At 33.8% G+C, this 23,016-nt stretch overlaps 1 protein-coding gene across 1 annotated transcript in view; it reads left to right on the top strand.

The window, feature by feature from the left end:
- The first annotated feature begins 5,987 nt into the window (after positions 1-5,987).
- LOC123537115 (uncharacterized) overlaps positions 5,988-23,016 on the top strand; it is a 76,890-nt gene continuing 59,861 nt past the window's right edge. The window contains exon 1 of the mRNA XM_045320682.2: positions 5,988-6,296. Within this exon, the coding sequence (XP_045176617.2) occupies positions 6,272-6,296 (25 nt within the window). The 5' untranslated portion in view covers positions 5,988-6,271. The remainder of the gene's footprint in view (positions 6,297-23,016) is intronic.

Below are 23,016 nucleotides of genomic sequence, written 5' to 3'. Positions count from 1 at the left end.
AAGTGACATGCATTTTGCTAAGTATTATAAACTGTTCTGCAAGTTAAGCTTTCGACAGTTAAGTGGGCGCATCAATCATTTTTCAGTGTTTCAAAAACGACAGTCAGCTATTTAAATGTCAGGTGTCTTTTAAATTACTAGGAACAGGAAGACAAAAGAAAACTACTGATTATTAAGATTTTAACAGAGATATGATTTCCAGTTTTCTGGAATTAGCAGAGTCACATGCGTACGATTGGAATTTTCCGCAGATTTTGATTACAAATATTGTATGTAATACCACACTTTTTAAGTGTGATCACTAAAGCTGAAAACAAAAACACATGACAAGTCGCCATATGACCTATAATTTCCCAGTATCAAATGAAAAACATATTATTAGTTAAACGTAGAGATGTTCTTATTTTTTAAAGGTTAATCTAGGACTGGTACCTTTTATCATAAGGAATTGTTCCTTAATATCATGTTAAATTTGTGTTGTAATTGTACAAATCTATGTTATGTACTCTTGGGAATAAATATGTCTTAACTTATCGCTAGGACTCGTTACGCTGTGCTGAGGTGTTTATCATGCACCTTCTGTCTCTAGATCCCTGACCATTACCTCTGATCCTGTCACAGGTTGTTACAAGTAATTATCGCTTGGTACATTAACAAGCAGAATCATGCAGAATATCCCATGTATGAATTTATGTAAGAATTAATTCATAGCAAAAGAGGGTGGTTATACGTCAGGCGTAATAATTTCACGAGGGCACAGCCCGAGTGAAATGATTTATATGACGTATTACCACCCGAGGGTATAAATAGTGTTAAAATACGGTTCTGGTATAAATTACTAAGTCTTCGATTCTTATATGACCTTAATCTAAAGCAGTAGATAAAATATAGAAGCGTTCTTTCTTTGCAACAAAAACACTGACGTCACCGCACGTTAACGTGACGTCATTCTAGCGTAAGAATGTTTAACAGAGAAAAGCCTATTAGAAGTTGGTTTAGATGTAACAAAAGTAAAGAAAGAGCAACGTAAATTATTAATGTTGCAAAAATAGATCTTCTCTAATAGCTTCACTCTCTTAATATCAAATAATTGAATAATTAATAGTATTTAACAATATGATGAATGCAAAAGAAGTGCTGTCCATTCAATTAAAATACAATGTGTTTTGGGTAACGTTAAAATATATTGATAAAAGCAATTCTTCCGTTTACGATTCTATCTTATTCATACAGTATCATTCTAATAAGAAACTACGTGCATCTGAAAAATTTGACGTATACGTGTATCTATTATTAGCTTTAAGCCTTCATTTGAGTAATTGTATGAATCTGGCCTCTTGTGTTGGAATATGTTATGATTTTATTCAACTGCCAAATACGTAAGTTATAACAGTTTAAACATCTATCTTGATAATCTACATGTACAATACAATCGAAGAAATTCAAAATTTGGACGTGACTTAATTTTCAATTTGAATACACGTAACCTATTTTACAATAATTCAGTCATAAGACAAAGAATTTTAAATCTTTCACAGACAAGCTGTGGAAATTCTATTCACAACATAACACAAATAAACCATTTCTGTGTAGAATTAGAAAGGTAAACTTCTTGTTCTGAATGCTACAACATTCCGTATAAATTATAAGCATCAAACAAAATATTCTTCGTTTACAATTCTCTGTTGGCCATCGTCTTACAGCAGGGTGATGAATGCAGAAGATAAATACAAGGCGTACTGTATGTAAATTTTGCAAAAAGTTGACCGATTTTGGGAAAAAAGGGGCAAGGCGCTTTAAAAATCGCATGAAAAAGCGAAAAATATTAACTGCATCAGCGATCAGATTCTGTGCAATTCCCGATCGAAAGATTTGCAATCCCGCCCCCACCACCTGCAAGGAATAACAAGCCATAATCGAGTTCTTCATCCAGTGTCAGTGTAACAGATTTTGCTACAAAAAAATGATGTTTTGAAAGCGGAAGTTCTATGAACACTTAAAACTATTGTCAGTCATAACTCATACAAGTCAAATGTGTCGATCAGAAATCTTTTCAGATAGCAAGATTGCAGAAAAATTTCAGTGTGGTGAACGCCTACTTAACTTTGTTTGGTATAGCAGAATACCTCAGGTCAATGATAGTGAAAGACATTTAAGTTACCTTGTTGTCATGTTTGATGAAAGTTTGAATAAAAAATCACAAACCAAACCAATGTATTTCCATGTTAGGTATTGAAAAGAAGACAATGTTGTCAGACATTACTTGGGATCAGCGTTGGGACATGTCAAAGTAACAGACTTGTTAGAGCATTCAAACGAAGGGGTTCAGGATGTACAGCCAGTCATAAAAATTATTATATGGAAATTTCATGGCATGATACAAAACAGGTTGAAAGGGACCATAACAAAAATTTGATTAACATTAGTTCATGTGGATTACACATCTTACATAACGCATTAAAACGGGAACACTTGCTACAAAGTGGGAGATTTCATCCTTTTTACCCAGTGTTTACTATCTGTTCAAAAACAGTCCAGTTAGAAAGGAAGATTTCAACAAAATAACCAGATCTGCTGTTTTGACGGCGGATGGAAAATGTACCTGTTTGTGAGAGAGCACTCCCGTAAATCCGACATGTTGACACCTATGTGAAGAAAGTCCAAGCAAAGGAACTTAAAAAGCCAGCTTGTATGTCATTTGAAAGTTAAGGACAAACTAATAGTTGCTGAGCTTGAGGTCTTCAGGTATATTGCTGTTTTTACAGCCTTTTCTTGGAAATTATCAGACTGATAGACCTATGACACCCTTTTTGGTGGTTGATTTGTCCAGCAAAATCTGAGAATACTGACAGAAGCTAAAGGTACCAAGTTGTTTTCAGTTGACTTGAATGATAAAGACATATTTGTCCCATATTCAAAAATAGAAATTGGCTTTTCTACAGAAAAAGCATTTAAAGAAGCCATGAAAGACAGCAAGTTTAGTGACAGACGGGCAATGGAGTTCAGGTTGGAATGCAAGGAGTTTATTGTGAAATTGCTTAAGAAGTTGCTTGAGAAATCTCCTGTAACTTATTCCCTAGTCAAAACTCTGATCATGCTTGACCCTAGAGAAATGGCATCCAATGTTGAATCTTGTAAATCAAATTTAAAAGGGACATTGACTTATTTTGGTAAGTTGTAACAGGGTAGTTGAAAGAGACTGTAATGAAATCATTAGACAGTATAATGACATTTTAGATTGTATTGTACCATCAGTAGGAACTGATAAATTTTCAGGATTCAATCCCTATAGTGACAGAGAGGATACATTTCTCTTCACACAAATGTCTCAGGAAAAGTAGAAAAAAAACTCTTGGAATTTGTGAAGATATGCCTTTTGCTATCCCATGGACAAGCAACAATTGAGCGTGGCTTTTCAGTTTGTAAAGAAGTCGAAGTTAAAAACCTTAAAGAACTATCCATTGTAGCTTAGCGTTTAATATGTGACTATGTAAAATCTGTAGGAGTGTGTTGAATGTCCCTGTAACAACCTGTAACAAAAGAGGAATCCAGGAATAAATCAGAACAGTACATAATCAAGCAGAGAGAAGCCGAAAAAGGTGATTCTGAAAAGAGGAAAGAAAGTGTCTTGAAGATTCAATTTCTGATCTGAAAAAGGCAAACAAGCCAAGTTGTTAGACACATTTATTATATCTGCTAGAAGTTACAAAAAGGTTTTGAAAATCTTAATCCTTTCTAAATGATCTGAAAGGAGATATTTTCTTGTCAATACAAAGTTAATTGGCTAAGATTATATGTCGATACCGCCTTTGTACTAAAATGCGCTGTTAAAACACAGCCACAAATGGCAAGTTGCAAGATACATGTCAGGCATGATACATCTCTGTACAGCATAAACCAGTATCAACATTTGACAACTGATAAAACTTATTGAAAAATGTTATTTGATTCAAGATTCCTCATATTTAAGATTGTCTGTCACATGTTTCAACAAATGTTGACTTCACTTCAATTTTCCATAGACAATGCCGGCTGCGCAGAAAGATGCGCATAAAAAACTATAGGAATTCTCTTTAAGAACGAGTGCATATTTCTCGGTGTAAAGCTAACAATCTGTTTATTACATAATATCTACACATACTGATATTGAAGAGATATCATTCATTTCTCAGCTGAATAAAATTGGCATCACTGGCGTAAAGTAAATAAAGTAACGCTTTGACACACATTAAAATGACGTCATGCATCCGATATGAAATTCTGAGGTCAATATGGAAAATATTGACGTTTCAAGGTAAATATGGAAACTATTGACGTTTCAAGGTAAATATGAAAAAAATTGACGTTTCCGGTTCCATTGTAACTTGACGGAGAATAAGAACGAGTATGTAATAATTATTTTGATCAGGGTTTATATCATGCTATATATAATTGTATGTGTGAGAATAGTTTCATTGTTTGCGTAACTGATCTCTGTACATGTTTGCCAAAATATATACGCCTTCCTCCTGTGATTCTGCAAGGTAATGTCCCTGCACAGTATTTTGTTAATAGTTGTTAACGATACATAATATATATGTTCAAAAAATTGCTTCTGGATTGACACAACTTCCTCATAACAGTATTTATTCATTTAGATATACTGACATCGCATATTTCTGTTGTGTGAAAAGAAAATGAAAGAGGGGAGGGGGAGGGGGGGTCCATGGCAGAGTTGTTAAGGTCGCTGACTTCGAATCGCTTACTTATCCCCTATTTTAGGTTGAAATCCTTCATGGGATGTACTCCTCTTTTGTGTGCGGAAACTCACTCATGCTTGAAGTAATACCATACGGGACAGCTAGGATCTGTTTGATCTATAATTCACCTTAAAACAAAACAAAAATGAAACTCAAGAAAATGTTAACATTTCTTCTTATGCTCTGCTGACTTTAGTGCATTGCATTCGGATCACGGGAACTAAACATATTTTATGACATTAACCATAATATGCACTTTTTTAACTGCTGACATTGACTTGTTACAATAAAATATGTATCATTTTTATACGGATCACAGGAACTAAACATATTTTATGACATTAACCATAATATGCACATTTTTAAAAGCTGACATTGACTTGTTACAATAAAATATGTACCATTTTTATTCGAATCACGGGAACTAAACATATTTTATGACATTAACCATAATATGCACATTTTAACAGCTGACATTGACTTGCTACAATGAAATATGCATCATTTTTTATACAGATTGCAGGAACTAAACATATTTTATGACATTAGCCATTATGTGCATATTTTTAACAGCTGACATTCACTGGTTACAATAAAATATGTATCATTTTTATTCCCTTATTATCTGAAATGAAACAAAATGTCAGTTATGCTTATTATATATCATGTATGCGCGTTCACGTCATTCAGTCATATATGTATGTAATGCATTTATTTTTGGCTATAATTATGTAAATTTTCCGTATCGTACGTGCGTTATCAGGTACATACACACCTGGTACACAGGTACATACACACTTCTTATATGATCAAACATGTACCCATTGACTGGTTTAGCACATTAACGCAAATTCTCTAAAGTTATACAAACAGGGAATATGCCGTAATAGATAAAATTTGACTTGTATTTCTTCAATTTTTGACAACAATATCTTGATTTTCGAATACTATAACACATACTTTTAAAATAATATACCGGGGTATAATTTTGTACATGTATTACCATGTGAAAGTTTCGTCTCTTAATATAACCAGTATTCACGGTATTGAGCAAACTTGCGTTTTGATGTTGTTATGGTATGATATGATATTATATGATATATGATATGATATGATCATATGATATGATATGATATTTCATGACACAGGTCTTTAAGAAAATGTAACTCGTCGCGACTTTTCCAATACTTCAGCATGCTCGCCCTTTGAATATCGATAAAATCATAGAACATAAAACTGCTGTCTGCTGGCACCGGCTTTCTATATCTACTGAACCGCCATTTTCCAATATATACGTCACAGTGTAGAGAATACATAGACGATCATAACTAATGTTTACATTTTCCTATTGTTCTTTATTAAGGATTCATAGAATGGATTTTGCGATTTCGTTTGTATATCAACGCTTAGTTTTTACTTAGCGATATCTGGATACTTTTGTTGTTTTATTGTGAAATCTGGCGGGATGCAACGCGATGTATTTTCTTATTTGGAAGGGAGACTTCCGAAACATTATATAGACTGTTTTGGAAATGACGACAGACTCCAAGTCAGCAGGTAGGTCCATAAACACTGTGTCTGATATAGGTTATTTATAGATTTTACAATACGCAGTATTCATATAGGATCTTGGAACTAAATAGTATGTATTAAACAGAAGACGCCCATCTAGATAAAGTCCTACATGACAATTGATTGCAATATCATATTTTAGTCAGTCATTATTTACACTGTAACAGTTTGTTAAATAAATACAGATATTGACGATATTATACGCGTGCAGGTTATATTTGGTTGCGGCTTTTTAGTAAGACATTGAGCTAAAAGAAACCGGGTCAGGATATTGCTTGTTATTGGTTATGTGTAAATTTCGTAGACACTAGAGATTTCATGTCTGACCAGAATTTTTAGTCAACATTTTCTTCGTTTTCATCACATATAAGGCTTGTAAAACAAAGTATTGAAATGGCTATTGTAAATGATGTTAATCTGTGGAGCGTGTTAGAAGCAGTTTTTGTGCTTTTATAAGATGAATAAAAAAGTCTAAAGATGCACACAGCTACCGCCTCTTTTTGACATTGACTTTACTAAAACCTCCTTTTGAAGAGTATTCAATCCCTACCACAAACCTTATTTGACTGAAATTTTCAGTGGGAGGGGGGGCGGCGTAGGTTCAAGCCCCACTGGGACCATTTTTTCCCTTTATTTTCCTTTTTCTAGTAAGTTATTACTTTTTTCAAGACTTCTTATTGATTTATTGTATAAAAGTGGAGTTTTTCATTTGCTAAGCGATTTCTTTCTGTTCAAAGTGAATTTACCTCTGAAACAGAAGGGGGGAGAGTTAGACATCTTTAAAAGTACTGAGTTACATGCGGTAAAAGTTCTCTATTTTTCCTTCATTCTTTAGATTACATATTGTGGAAGAAATGTAGGTATGTTTTACTCTTGCCCCAAGGTTATTTTTTAATGAAGTGAGCAAAATTCAAAACAGACCCGCCGGACTCGACCTTAATTTTTCAATGTTGGAGTTAGAATTCTGTCTCATTAAATTCGTTTACTTGAGGCACCCTAGAAAAAAATTATATTGACAGTTTTATTTTGTGTTTTATAATTGTTTACCAATAGTTTGATGTTTCTTTTGTCAAAATTAATGGTATAATAAATTCTCTGCAAACGTTTTGGACGGACAGTGGTCATCACTTTGAAATTTGTCTCTACTTGAGCTTAAGGAAATACCGTTAATTATACAAAATTTATGAAAAACGGCATGGTAAAAGTTATTTGAAAATTGCAGTGCGAAACACGGTCAACTTTAAGAATATACCAAGCAAATGCCATTTGTTAAACATTACTATTAGGGGTCCAATACCTTCTTTAAATGCATTAGTGATATTGCAGATGGACACTCTCCCTCTATACCGTGAACAGGTGAAACAGACTTCATTATTCAGGTTCTACGAAATACATATTCCATAAAAAACACGACTATATGAAGCCATGTATTGTACTGCTTATAAACAAGTTTGTTGTGTTTGTTTTTTATTTCATGAAAATGTAATGTATATCGTCTCACTATTATCCCCTGATATTTCGTTGTAGACAATTTCAGCACATATATGTATAATGTTGTCAGTAATATGTCAGTCTGTCCCTGACATGGAAATACACTTTTATTGTCATAAAAATTGTTTATTTTTCAGCATGACAGAAATATTTGGTACTTTTTAACACATGTACTGATTAAATAAGGTCATTTACGACAGAGCCAAAACACATTTAAATGCTACAAAGCGTCGCTACAGTGTTCTTCTTAACCATTTTGAAACAGCTACTGTATGACATGGACATGGTGTGGAGTTTTCAACAGCAGTTTTGATTCTGTTAAAAACTGAGAGTATCTGATCTAGGCTTAAATCAAATGCGACGCGTTATTGTTTTAGAAAAATGGATTCATTTTAAAGCATATTTGGATAATCTTACATTTAACAAATATTTCTGTAACTTAATTTGTTTTATTGCGACTTCATGAATACTTCTCTAATGTTTACATTATTTATTGATGTGCACATTATATAAAGTCTGATTATGTGCGTACGTTTCACTTACTACTGTTGTTATTTGAAATCAATGACTGGCTTAGTGCATATCAAGACGGTCTTTCTAAAGAAAAGACAATTACCTTCTATCGAACGCAGCTCGCGCAATGTAAATTAATCAGCGCGTCTCTATGTCAGTGAAATGTTTTCTTTATATGGTCATATTACGTGATTGATAAATGCAATGCTAGCATATGATATGACAATAGGGATACAGTACATATAGTTTCAGTTGTTATATGTATAAAGACGCTTTGTTTTTTCTCAAAGTAATTCCTTTACTAATGTAAAAAGGTATATTTATATGTCATGCATGACGTACCGACACGCTTACAAATCATGTTTTTTTCTGGTTTATTGGAACACAAAAGATTAGTTGTATTCTTAATTTCATTTTATTTTAATATGTTGGTAAGGGACAGAAAAGTAAAAATTATAAATAACCAAAAAATGTATGCGAATGAAAAACTTAGATGCATTATATACAGATAAACATCAATCATATCAAAATATAAAATGTCAGAAAACTATTCAAACTTTACCAGCATAAACATTATGCCAACATGATTTCAGGGAAGACGTTGTGCGTAAAATTGATAACGATAGATTAATTCATACTAATAACTGTGTTTTAGCTAAATTGCAATGAGAACTTCAAACCTATTGAACCAATCTCCAGTCGGCATCTCTGGTTACATATGAGGTGTGGAATTTGATCTAATGATCAAGGGGTTGAGAGGCCGACACCTTCGCACTAGACTAACGCTCCCCACTAAAATTTATAAAATTGAAATAATGTAATGAAAATGGCATATTTTTTACAAACAGTCAAGATAATTATAATTCATTAACGGACACCATATTTCACAGTTTCACTTCAGGCTGCACCACTTTTGTAAAAAACAAACCATCTGTTTCGCTCGATAAAAGATATTATGATAAAATAAATTCTTAATTATTATTTGCATGTTTAAGTCATTTTTTATCAATAAATATCAGCTTCACACGAAATAAAATATCTGTACATATTGACGAAATTTTAATACGTATAGATCTAAAACACAAATGTTCTTTTGGGAAAACGGAGTCAGAAATATTTTTGTTATCTACTGCAGATCGACCACGGAGTAATTTGTCGTCGTCTGCTTATTTAGTTTTGGTGAGCGACACACTTGAGTTATATTACATTTTTAAAAAGGGTCAGTTTACCTTGATACAATGATTATGCATCGTTTAGATATATTTGCACTAGATTATATTCAGGACCTTATTTCGTCTTGAGATTAAATACTGAGCAGCAATTTGGTGCACGACATTTTGTCGAGAACCGTTTCCTAGATACGACATTTTGTTGAATATGATTAATCGTCGTCACGGCATTCCGTCGAATGCGACATCAACGTGATATCTTACTCGACGAAATTTACGTCTAACGCAAATAGCGGAAGTACAAATATTAAAATGTCCTAAAACTATTAAGTGATACAAATTGTAGAATATAATTCTGACCTAATAACGGCGGTTGGCGTTAATTGGTACAACTGATAATGTCTTTAAATTGGAGATGTACTGCATGTTTTAAGAACGTAGAAGTTGCTCTTGGGTTTGATATTTCCTTGTGATCGGATGAATTAATCTTAGTTTTTAAAAGAAAAAAAAAAGAAAAATGAAATTTATAGGCAAATGAAATATATCATGTATATAATGCGTAAACATCTAAACAATAGTTTTCTATAATGATATCAGGGTTGTTGAGATAAGGCTACTCGGTAGAAGTTCTGTTATGTTGTTGCTAGGTTCCGTTGCCGTATTAGCTCAAGTTCAGTTCATATCACAATTTGAGCCGTGCCATGAGAAAACCAACATAGTGGGTTTGCGACCAGCATGGATCCAGACCAGCCTGCGCATCCGCGCAGTCTGGTCAGGATCCATGCTGTTCGCTTTTAAAGCCTATTGGAGTTGGAGAAACTGTTAGCGAACAGCATGGAGCCTGACCAGACTGCGCGGATGCGCAGGCTGGTCTGGATCCATGCTGGTCGCAAAGCCACTATGTTGGTTTTCTCATGGCACGGCTCATTTAGCGTTTTGAGGCCCACATGGTAGATGGGGAAACCCAATGTGTAGCCTCTAGAAATAAGGTCGTTACTTTCGTACTTACTTACTTATTTACTAACTTACTAACATTAATGCTAACGTAAACACGATTTGAGAAATGTTCTTAGAATTTTTTCAACGGCTTGATATTCAGTTTAAATTGTAATATGTCAGCTGCCATTTAATAGACTAAATGAAACAACAAAGACCCTCTATCGCACATTGACAAAATGTTGTACAGGTACAGATACGCATCACGAAAGTGTGCGTGTTCTACCTCAATTTGAAAACGTTGTATTTTCTTCTTTATTGGATATTTAGAATAGACTTGATTTATGAATTTCATCCTGCATGTTGTATATTTTGTGCTGAAATGAAATTATTTTGTGACATATATTTTGCAAACACTGAATTCAGTAAAGCAGCATTTTAATAGCTGATCATAGGCAATGCCCTTCGTAGAGTTCTGTATTTAATTTCACACAATGAATAGCTTACAGTTTTATATCTATAGACACATCCGTCCTTAAGAATGTGTCAGACATACGCAGTCAGTCTTGAAGCACATTTCCCATCAGCCTACACAAAACCTGATGTTACGATAACTGCATTATTTCCTTATCCTCATAGCAAAAACAGTCGCTTATAAAGTTTTCAAAATATACCATATGCTATCTAGAATTTATGCAAAAATAAAAAAAGAACAATCAAAACCTGGAGAGCTGCTGTTGTATATATTTCGTTCATTCTCGGTGATGGATTTCCTCCAGAACAGTAGAGGAACGCAATCTAATGCAATTGTTGTGCAATGATTTTAAGTCAATTTGTCTTGAAACCGGAACTGCCTGGTGACATATGATCGATCTTGTACCAGATAATGTCATTAACTAAGCAAGACTACGTTCCCGGGGCATATTGCACCATTTTAGTACAGATGGGACAGAAAATCATACGCTTTCAGAAAGATCTATTCATTGCCAAACTTAGAAATGGTCTAATCTTGCGTTTTCTGTTGTCTTGAGTGCATTTTAAACGCTGAAGTAAAATGATTTTGTTGTTTTAATCTTTTACGTTAATAGCTACCTGATGGAAAGGTATGTTAGCATGTATCCAAACCAGCTTCGTAAATTAGAAGAGCAAGGTATTGACTGTGAAATAAGACAGAAGCCCATAGTTTCATAAATCTTAAGCTTTTTTATTAAAACTGAAATTTAATTTTTGCTTTTCCAACCCCTGGTATTTGCGGAAAGTTTAGCAGATTGTTACCTTGATTTTACCTTAAGTGATTTGCAACATTTCTTAATATAGATTTTCCTGAATATTGAATTGAAATAATGCTTTGAAAGTACATGTACTTATACACAGTTATTATTTTGGTATCACAAAAATTGCCACATGAATTTAAAAGATACATTGTTGGGGTACCAGAGGAATTGCCAAGATATATTGTTGCTAGTAATACAAGCGCAAATGTTATTTATTAACCGAAACCAACCTGCAAATAGTTTATACTCACTTAGCTTGTGTAATAAAGTAACTGTAGAGAGCGAACGGACTGTGTATTCTTCCAATGTCTTTCATATCGAGCTGTAGACGAAACTCTTTAATCTAAGAAAAAAAAACTACCATTTTTTATAACGCGAAACACTGTTATATTATTGACTTTCGCACGCGATCAATACCACACACACAGCGTTCCCTGTATTTATTCAAGTCAGCTCTTGGTACATGAGAACATTTTTTTTTCGATATTGCCAATAAGTTTGTGTTGACCTAATCCTCTTTGAATGATATAAGGATTCTGAAATGTTAACATTGCGGCATCGTCTTTGACTTTTATTTATTACATGTAAATAATGAAATGTTGCAAATATTCTGCCAGTATTTGATTCATAAGTTATTTTTCCTATAGTATTTTCATGTAGAAGGTATTGGAATAGGGGATAAAATGAAAGATGAATAGACTCTTGTTGTATGGTTCCTCTTCTGTAAGTGATCACTACTATATCTCAAATAGAACAGTATCAAAATATCAGTTTACAAGTAAAATTAAAGGTACTTACTACGGTTTGTTAAAGAAATGGACTTAGTATTTAGCATTAGTTACCAAATGCCCGACTGTATTAAATAAATAGTATTAACAGAGTATATCTAAGGTACAGTAATTTGATAAACAACTTTACCGAAGTCCGCAAAATACGAGCTTGGCATTCAAGGCTAAGACTTGGCAAGTTGCAAGACATACCCGTTATATGCAGGAGTTAGAGAAAAAGTATCACGAAGACGCCATCAAATAGGAAAGCATTATGATAATTGCAGATTATTTTGAGTAAACGTTAATGCCTCCTATGATAACATAATGAAATATAATTTACAATTGTCTTCTTGGAGTAAAACTTATAGTAACATCAATTGGAACAGCAAACAATACAAAATCGCTCGACATTTTACCATCCATTTTATCATTGCTTGAGGAATTTTAGTGTCGTTAATTCAGACTTATTGATTAGTGTTCATTCAGAGAAATGATAAACCAACAGACTATTTACATATAATCTATCTTGTTTGGACTTAGAATGTAGCTTTTCTTCTCAACCAATCCTACGGTTTTCCGATTGTAAACAACCTGTGTCCATACACCTTATTAAAACATGTGATGACTCGACAAAGATCCTGTGCATTTCTAAATCCAAAAATGTCAAAAATGCAATTTTCTGTTACGCTTGATTTTTTTTTTAATTTCTAGGCGTAGTTTATGCCCCATTTTGTACCAGCTATTTTAAAATGTAGCTTCTAAAGATACGTACCGATTATGTTGTAAAAAAACAAGGATAAATATCAAACAGGAAATGCCATATTCCAAAAACGCAGCCTCCCAAAAACGAAACTCACAGCACGCAGATGTGCACACTACCAACACACACACTCGCATACAAAGCAAACACACGAGGACAAAATGAACAAATAAAGGAACACAGTCGGACACCGCCTTGGGGCGGTCAGTCTAACAGTTGCTGCATTTTCAGTCACACAGACTTTGTTTCGATGAATACATTTGGTATAAGAAGATCCCAGACGTCACTTTTTATGCCACTGACGCCTTACAATAGCTACGTGAGTCTTAGGACTCACCTAATCTTTTTTTCAACCCGTTTTGACGGGCCGGTATAACGATATGGTTTTTGTTTAAAAAACATTGAAAATGACCGAAGCCATCGGATCCCATGGATACTTTTTTACCTCCCTTTCTGTGAGAGCAATAGCAAATGCATTGGCAAGCTTAGAAATAGCAGTTGCAATACATAAACCCAAGGAGATTCTGGGGTAGCTTGTCAACACGGTTATTTACTACCAATGATTCTTCTTCTGTTGTTGTTGTTGTTGTTGTTGTTAATTAAGGTTAATGCAAATCATATTTCGAATTATAAACGGACCTAAAAAGCTAGCCCAACTTTTAAGTGGAATTAAAGGACTTTTCCGTAGCATAGATGTAACTATTGATCAAACCAGCGTTGTACAATATTTAAATTGATTTTAATCTCAGTTAAGCAGAGCTACATTTAATGGTTAATATTCTGCCAACAACTATCAATTATACTGCCAAGTACTTGTTATTGCCTAAACTAGGGGTCTGCTTTTAAAGTTTTCTCTGTAGCCTATAGGAAGAACTTTCTGACTGCTATTTTGAAACCTTCGTGCAAACAATGTTCCTGTTTCTTTAGAAATCTCTGTGACAAAATAGTTTCGACATGTCTGAAAATATTAAAACAATTCGTGCGATTTATTTTTGAAAGGACCTTTCTGCAGACTATAAATAGTATGTAGAATGTTACAGATTAAATATAGTAACGATCAAACAAGGCGTTATGGAAAAGATGCGTTTTTATGTTTAGATTTGGTACGGAATAAATTCTTATAATGAAAGCCGCATTGTTACTCATGAATTTTGACTTAAAACTTTGCTGATTGTAATGCTCCTCTACAAAAAAACACCGAAATAAATATAGCAATTTGCATGATCATAAGATCAACCAAAAATGAATAAAGAGTTAGCACACTTGTAATTTCATGTTTGGCTAATCATTTGTACGATACACTACCCTAGCATACTGTACTCTCCCGTGGCATCATAGGTGTTGCAGTATACAATATCGATCTACAGGCTAGCTTGGAATCGGACTTTTTACTCCCAACGTAGCATGGTAATGGTTTCAATCTTAGTTGCTCTCTTCGTGATTTTAATAGTTGTGTAACTCACGTAAAGCAAAATGCCACAATTAATGGCATTCATGTTTTTCCTAGCTCAGCCTCTCATATCGTTCTATAAGCGTACAAATATATACATTCATCACATATTCTAAGGAATAAATTGAGAATATATCTCTCTTAAACATAAAATGATCACTTCTTGAAATAGATAGAAATATTTTAAACAGAATAAGTCTTTTCAGTCTTCTAATAAATTTCTTCTTATCAGGATGTTCAGTTATCTTGTACAAAATTAGTTAAATTATTCGGAACGTTACTACTTGCTCAGTAAAGACTTTTATGTCTGGAAATCCTATAATTTTGTGTTTTGTTATCTTCTTTTCGCGGCAGATCTGTCACCTCTTCATATGTGTTTTACAAAACATTCCTGTTATAAGTAATACAATTTCTGAGTAGGGCGTTGTCCAATTCTAACGAAATGTAAAATGAGCTTTCGTTTCTCTCACTGCAAGAATCTATTGAGTGCGAGGTCCTTATTGGTTAAAACAGGCTTCATGAGTGTAAAACTGCACTAGGTGCTATGAAATATGATAACAAAACGAATTAATATGTATTAAACAAGCATATTGATCTGCAATAAAAGAAATGATTAAAGCAATGGTTTGCCGCTTTGGGGCGGAAATAAAACAAACCGTGAAAATGGCGATACCAGCATGACACTGTCAGGAATTATACACCGGACCTGACACATTTCAAAAGTGAAGCGGTGTTTTAATTTTTCACCTCATTTGAAATGGCCATTAGCGGTTAGACACACATTGCACATACACTTATGGAAAAGCTATCCAAATATTTAATTTGACTTGACTTGCAATGTTCACTGTTTGCCTTGTTCTCGGTGCTTCCGAGGGATCTACTTTCCAGATTTTATTTACTTCACAACAGCGGGTGTTAAGTGCTGTGTGGCGGCCGTAAAAAGTCGCCCCAGCTTCATCTCAGTGTTGTTATATTTTCTGGTCCTTCGTGATCATTGATTTCAACTCATTTAGAATTGAAGATTGAATACTGCTTTAGCCGGTGCTAAAAGCCGGTGCATTTTCCATTACAAACCGAGTCTGCAATTTTCACTGTTTGCCTTGTTCTCGGTGCTTCCCAGGGATCTACTTTCCAGATTTTATTGAAAAGTACACGATATTTATCAAGTTAAGAAAAGTCAAAGTATTAAAGGAATACACATTCGCTGCTTTAATAGTTAACACATATTCTTGGTTTTAAATCAGGAAAACAATAATTTGACAAATCTTTAGTTCTTTTCAAACAATATGGCCGGCAGTTTTAAAATAGGCTCGGTATTAGGACTACATATGATATGAATACAATATGAATTTAAATAAAGCTGTACAAATACAATTATTCATTGATTTATTGATGACGTAGAAGTAAGCCCGCGTGAATTTTTACATATCTGTTACATTTATAATAGAATATGGAAAGTAGTTGATAAGTTATTTATTATAAATACGGCATTTTTAAAATAAATAGGTTAACGTCAACCGAACCTCATTTTTAACTTTCAACGTGTACATTGTAAATAATAAGTAATAACTCAAGTAGTCATGTCAAAAGCTACAGCTATATGATTAATAAGTATGCTCTAATATCCACACTTTATGTATGTTTCTTCACAGACACCTTTGGTCAGTACCATCCCCACCTACCTCTTCAGTCCCTGTCATAAGTTAAACAATTACATTTAGCGTTTCAAAAAAACGCATTGAGCATAGGTGAAGATCTCAGACCAAACTTTGTTACAATTTCAGCATGTTTATAAAATGCATCCTTTACAATAAATATTTCTTAATATTTCAAGACCGATTCAAGTAAGTCACAGATCTTTATGTGAATGCTGTAAAAGTACATTACGTAATGATCGAATGAACAATTTTCATAATACAATTTAGGTGACAATTACTTAGGAAAAGCAATAACGGTTCACTATGGTTATTACTCTGCCGTCAGCAATCCATATCACTGCCCGAACAGTTGATTTGTTTAAAAATAGTCGTTTGATTACATAGCTTTCAAACAGGCAATATTCTTTTCTGAGGAATGAGTTCGACTGAAATCTATCACCACTGACAATTTTCTGATTCAATCGTCTGAGAGCTGAGAACTTATGAGACATGTTTTCAATTATACTTTTCATGAATATTTGCTTAAGCTTGCCGTTCCTTCACTCTAAGTTGTCCGGTTAAGGAACGAGCACATATGTACTGATGAATAGCCTCTATATATTTTGTTTATGTTCTACTTTACTTCTATTTTAGTTTTTCCATTCTTGTCATGACAGTTGTATTCGTCATAACAGAAATAGCAACAATATACAACATAAATGTGATATAGTAATTGTCATTACACTAAACCAAACAGCAACAGTAAATAACAAATATCACATGAAATTGTAATTGTCATAACACTGAAACAAACGAAAAGGGTGATAAACAACATAAAATTATGAAATGGTAATTGTCATAACATTGAAAGAAGCAGCAAACGTAACAGTAAACAACATATGAATATGAAATTATAGCTGTCATAACACTGAAACAAACAACAAGGGCGGCAAACAACATATGAATATGAAATTATAGTTGTCATAACACTGAAACAAACAACAAGGGCGGTAAACAACATATGAATATGAAATTATAGTTGTCATAACACTGAAACAAACAACAAGGGCGGTAAACAGCATATGAATATGAAATTATGTGCTTGTCGTAACTAGCAATAATCATGAAAAGAAACAGGTTACGCCGTAAACAAACTAAAGAATGAAGGAATAAGTGGAACACTTATAATACAAAACAGGGCTGTAACAGTATGAAATGAAACAATCTACAATTGTGCTCTGTCAATTTTGTTCTATAGTTTACTTGATCTTTGAAGGATTAATTAACGCTTAACTATACAGTTTTGGTCATTTTGGACTTTCAGATTAGTAGGGAAAGACAGGGCACTCGTAATTATTAATAAGCATGGACTCGCCGTGAGAAACGAAAAACGCACTCCAATTGTTGAATTCTATCAGTGTCCGCCTTACATGTATCTACTTTTACTGAGTCCATGGTTTCTGTTGGTTAAAGTCATACTGATCAATTTTTCAGGTTATATGAGACTACAGATCTTTGTTAGAGATAAGACCGACCCAGTGATTGTTAGCTTTCTTATTTCAATAAAGTCAAAACAACGAAAATGATCTCCAGTTATTAAATTTAACGTCAATTCAAATAAATGGATCTCTAATTAACTTAGAAATGTAAAAATATTTTATCGAACTTGTCTTTAAAGTTTTAGAAGGCGCTGTATTCATCATGTGAAATCTTTGAAATAGAGGAAGTCGCCCAACAAGACAAAAATAAAAATTGTCGAATGCTCTGTTTGGGAACTGTACTTGAAATGCAAGCTACCGTCCTTGACCTCTAGCCCCCAGGTTGAGCAGAACTCAACATATACACATAAGTACAATACTAGAGTGCAATTCCATTAAAAGCGGCGTACGGTCCCCGGTTACAATAATGTACGAGCCTCAACGAGAAAACAGTAGGCAGGAGCAATGATGCCTGAATAGCACAGAAACTGTAAAAGAAAAAAACAGTCGTCATATCCAACGGGTTATTAAACAATACCCACAAACTACGAAGGCGGAAGTACTGGGACCAGCCACTGACCAAAGCCATAATAGCCAAGCTGAAAAACTAAAACCTTAAGTACGACTAGAACAACATAAACGATCTGAAGCGATTCGAATACAACAGCTCAGATTAAATTGCGTTGTGGTTCAAGAAACAGTCAAAAGGATGAGATTAATCCTTTCAGCAGAGGAAGAACCCAGGTGTTTCCCCTTGTGCTAAGAACACTTTTAGATATACTACTGATAACATTTTGCCTTGGACTCACTGACTAACATTAGTTTATACAATACTTTAGTTCACAATTAATTTAGAAAACGTTTCAGCCTTCATTTTGTTTTTTATTAAGTCTGATGTACAAAATTATATGATTTCATCACTGAACCTAATTAAAGCTTCCGCTTCGAGTGCGGGAGTTCGTGGGTTCGATCCCCGACCGCGTCATACCAAAGACGTAAAAAGTGGTACTAGTAGCTTCCCCGCTTGGCGCTCAGCATTAAGAGGATAGTGCTAGGACTGGTCAGTCCGGTGTCAGTATAATGTGACTGGGTGAGGTATCATGCCACGTGTCTACGGCGTGATATTCAAGTGAGGCAGCACTATAAAGTTGGGCATTGTGCTCACTGCTACAAGTAGACACCGTCGTTTATATGACTGAAAAATTGTTGAAAAAGACGTTAAACCCGAACACACACACACACATCAAGCAATAAATTTTATCGCGGTAAACCAAAAGCACTGTTTATGATTAACATTCTGTCAACAGCTATCTATTATACCGCTATATGTTTGCTATCATCTTATTATGTTTTCAAGGTTATTCCTCTATAAGGCAATAATATTCCTTGAAGAATGATTGGGTTAATATCCGTCAGCACTGACAGCTAATCTCTAAAAGCTGAGAACTTATGTGGCGTGTTTTTTTATCATTTTCAATATCCATTGTTGTCGACAATCTAGAAGTAAATACAGTCACGCCTGTCCACGAAGAACCCTACAAAAACGATGTAACTGACCTTCGTAAAAAGGTAGTCTATCGAACGTAAAATCGCTAGATGTCTACGCAGATAAATTTAGTTGCAGTTTTAAAGACCCGCCACAAAATAACTTACCATGATGGTTATGTTACATGCTTTTCATCGAGAAATACAGTATATACTTTGATATTGTAGCTGTAAGTTGACAGTGGCATTTTTGAGGTCAAGAGTTGGGCGTTTACTTTGAAAACGATTTCTTGAATTAATTTTGCAACTTTTATGCATAGTAACTGAGGTATTTTGTGTAAGCAATTATTCAGCTGTGATGTTCAAACTTTCAAATATACTAAAACAAGATTGACTGCATACCAGAGCTTAAGAGAATAAGCAAGATAAAGTTAAACTTACAATAACTAAAGAGCCTTTAACTGTATTATTATAACTGTATTATGAGAATGTGTTTACCACGAACTGCATAGAGGGAAGTAGGTCACTAGATTTTGGCGCGCAGTAAATACAAAGGTGACTTGTCCAGAAAAGAGTCTGTCTAATTGATGTTTTAGGTAATACTGGCGCTGAAAATGGTTTTTGTTCAATAGATATGTATGTTTATATTTCAATATGAAAAATTCAGTTGTCATTAAGCAGTAACTGCTCCTCTGAATTGTTTAATGTTGTCTTTTTAGCATATGCACAGTGTGAGAATTAATAATTAATATATAGAATAAACTACATTCATGCAAACAAAATTTGTGAAGTTGATATACATCTCCCTTAAAAGTATGTAATGTGAACTACAAAATCTATTGACTTTTGTCTGAAGAAAAAGATGAACCAATGACGTATGTATCTCAAAATTTCTGTCCATTCACGTTATCTCAGTGACAAACTCTTGAACGTTTTTCATTGCATTCAAAGGAACAGTTTCGTCATTGATTCTTAGGAATTTGATTGAAAATATATGACTCGTCCATCATAAGAAAGCGGCATTTTTCATCTCTCCATAAGTTCTTTCTGCCCATATCTATGTGTGACTGTCTACAGTACAAAATAAATACTAGCATAGAAGTTCAAATAAAATGAAAGTGTTGAAATCCTTATCATCGATTACTTCAACACATATTCGAATTTTGTGTTCTTTAACTTGAAAATTTTTATGTAATGTTTAACATGGTGATGTTCCTTCCACTTCACGCTTTCCTTGTAATATATTTCATAATGGGGGTCACGGGATAAGAAAGTTGTACTCTTGTATAATTAAATGCTTCTCATAGAATATTTGATTTAAATTAAGTTAGTGCACGTATTCAGAACAACATTTGCATTAAAACATGCCATAAAACATGCAATAAGACATGCACATGCCTAATAACGAGCAGTGTATGAATTCATTATGCTATCACATTGTCTTATTTTAACTCTGCACTTAAAAAGTGTTTTTCTAACGTATGCAAATAAGATAAAAAATATATTTATAAGTAAATCAGTTAGATGAATAAATTATACTTTATGCACTGATCAAGTATACCTTTTAAAAACATAGTTTATATCGCAGTTACTTTGAAAAAGCAGTAATAGTTTTCTGTGAAACAAGAATCCATGTCACTGCCCGAATGATTGCTTTTTGTCTAAAAATAGTGGAATGATTTTATTGCGTTTTCAAAGAGGCAAAATCTCAAAAAAAATTTCTCTACGTAACGAGTTCTGCGGAAATCTATCACCATTGTCAATTAACTGATTCAGTCGTCTGGGAGCTTGGGACTTAAAGACATGTTTTCAGTTATCTTTATCATGAAATCTTGCTTCCGCTAGAGGTTCTTTTTTTATTAAGATTGCCAGTTAAAGAATACGTAAAAGTATTTTATTTTGTCTAAAAACAAATCCATGCATACAATGTAGGAAAAACTAAATAATATATTTGTTTACTATAACATTGACGAAATTGTAAAGATGTCGTCTCCCCGTACATAACATCTAGTCACATTATTGTTCCAAGCATTGCTTATTATCGTGCAGTGGATCAAATGAAAAAGAGATCAAATGTGCAAAACACCAGTACTAAAAGTGCATAACTAGCATGTACATAATGTACAATGCGGTATTTCATCATTCCACTGATAATTCACTTATTTAATGATATCTTAATTAACAAGAGGTAAACTTTTTACAGAACACAATAGATCAGTTCCAAGACAAAATGTCGACTCCCTCCATCCAACATTTACGATTTAGATGCACTATGAATTTTATGTTAAATAAACAGTTCCTGTAAAAACAAATGATAAAATATGCTATTTTTGAATTGCCCGTATTCATTTAATCGTAGATTTTGGTTCTAAAGTGAATAACTTTTGTAAAATACGATATATAAAGTTAAAATAAGTTTATTTTTTCCATTTATTCTCAGATTGAAATACGCTGCAAATGTTTAAATCTGAAATAAAACTGTTACAAGTGGCCTGAAATACAAGATTTACCGTATTCGTCACGTTGACACTAACGTGTTTCCAGCGACCATCGCCGTTTGTGTACAAAAATAAATTTCTGTCAAGAAGCCACAGATGTAGATGTAGATGTGGTTTGTCTTGTCAACGAATCTTACAGTTTTCTGTTGATAAAATGCTTACCATATACTATGCACTTTTTGCACCTTCAACGACGAAGGTCGTGGGCAATTCGAAGCGATAATTAGATGTCCCGTCATTTTTTAATCTTTTAATTTCAAATTCGTTACTTACTTGGTATTCAGCCGTTTTAAAATCATCGGTGGTTGATTCATATTTTTGTTAATGGTTTATATTTAATTTTGTGTCGAGGTTACATAAGATTCGATTGTAAATCTGTAGGTAGCTGATGACCCCACACGATCTTAACTGCGATACTGACGCAGGAGAAAACGTATAGTTATTTCACATGTTGAATGGACAAGTGTTGTCTTAGATTCAATCATTTCAACAAGAATGAAAACAAACGCACTTTTATTCCTTATGTTGTTGTATATTCCAGTCTGCTGTATGCCTCAATTCAAAATGATGGTAAGTAAATTAATCAAGTGGCCTTAATGAAACAAAATCAAATTTTGAAGGCTATTACATTTGTAATTCAAGTCACCAAAACACGGGATTTACCCATCTTTTATGCAATATCTTAATTCTTTAATTAAATCGGCTTTTATCATGAACAGTCCCCTGACAGCCATCCGTTATACAGCAGAATGTTTGCTGTTGCTTCAAATAGCAATATGTTTTAAAGTATTTTCTCCGCTAGACAACAACCTTCCTTGAAGAATGATTGAATGAATATAATATATGTTTTCTTGTTACTCAAGAATCTATGGGCTTAGAACATATTTAGCATGTTTTTTAATTCTAATTTGTTATTTTCACTTGTTAAAAAAGTAAATACACTCCAGTCTTTGAAGTCCCCTACAGGAAACGAAAAACGCAGTCTGTGTTAATATGTGGTCTAATAAAAGAAAACTTGATCAGTTTGTAGATAAATCGATATACTTTCAAGGCTGATTAGTCTGTTATGACTTTTACACGGCAATGGCCTATTTTAAACATAGAAATGACATTTGTTAAATGAGCCGCGCCATGCGAAAACCAACACAGTGGCTTTGCGACCAGCATGGATCCAGACCAGCCTGCGCATCCGCGCAGTCTGGTCAGGATCCATGCTGTTCGCTAACAGTTTCTCTAATTCCAAT

This window comes from Mercenaria mercenaria, chromosome 17 (assembly GCF_021730395.1).
Source record: "Mercenaria mercenaria strain notata chromosome 17, MADL_Memer_1, whole genome shotgun sequence".
Taxonomy (NCBI): domain Eukaryota; kingdom Metazoa; phylum Mollusca; class Bivalvia; order Venerida; family Veneridae; genus Mercenaria; species Mercenaria mercenaria.
The sequence above is the reverse complement of the archived record's forward strand: the minus strand, read 5'-3'. Positions and strand labels throughout refer to the sequence as shown.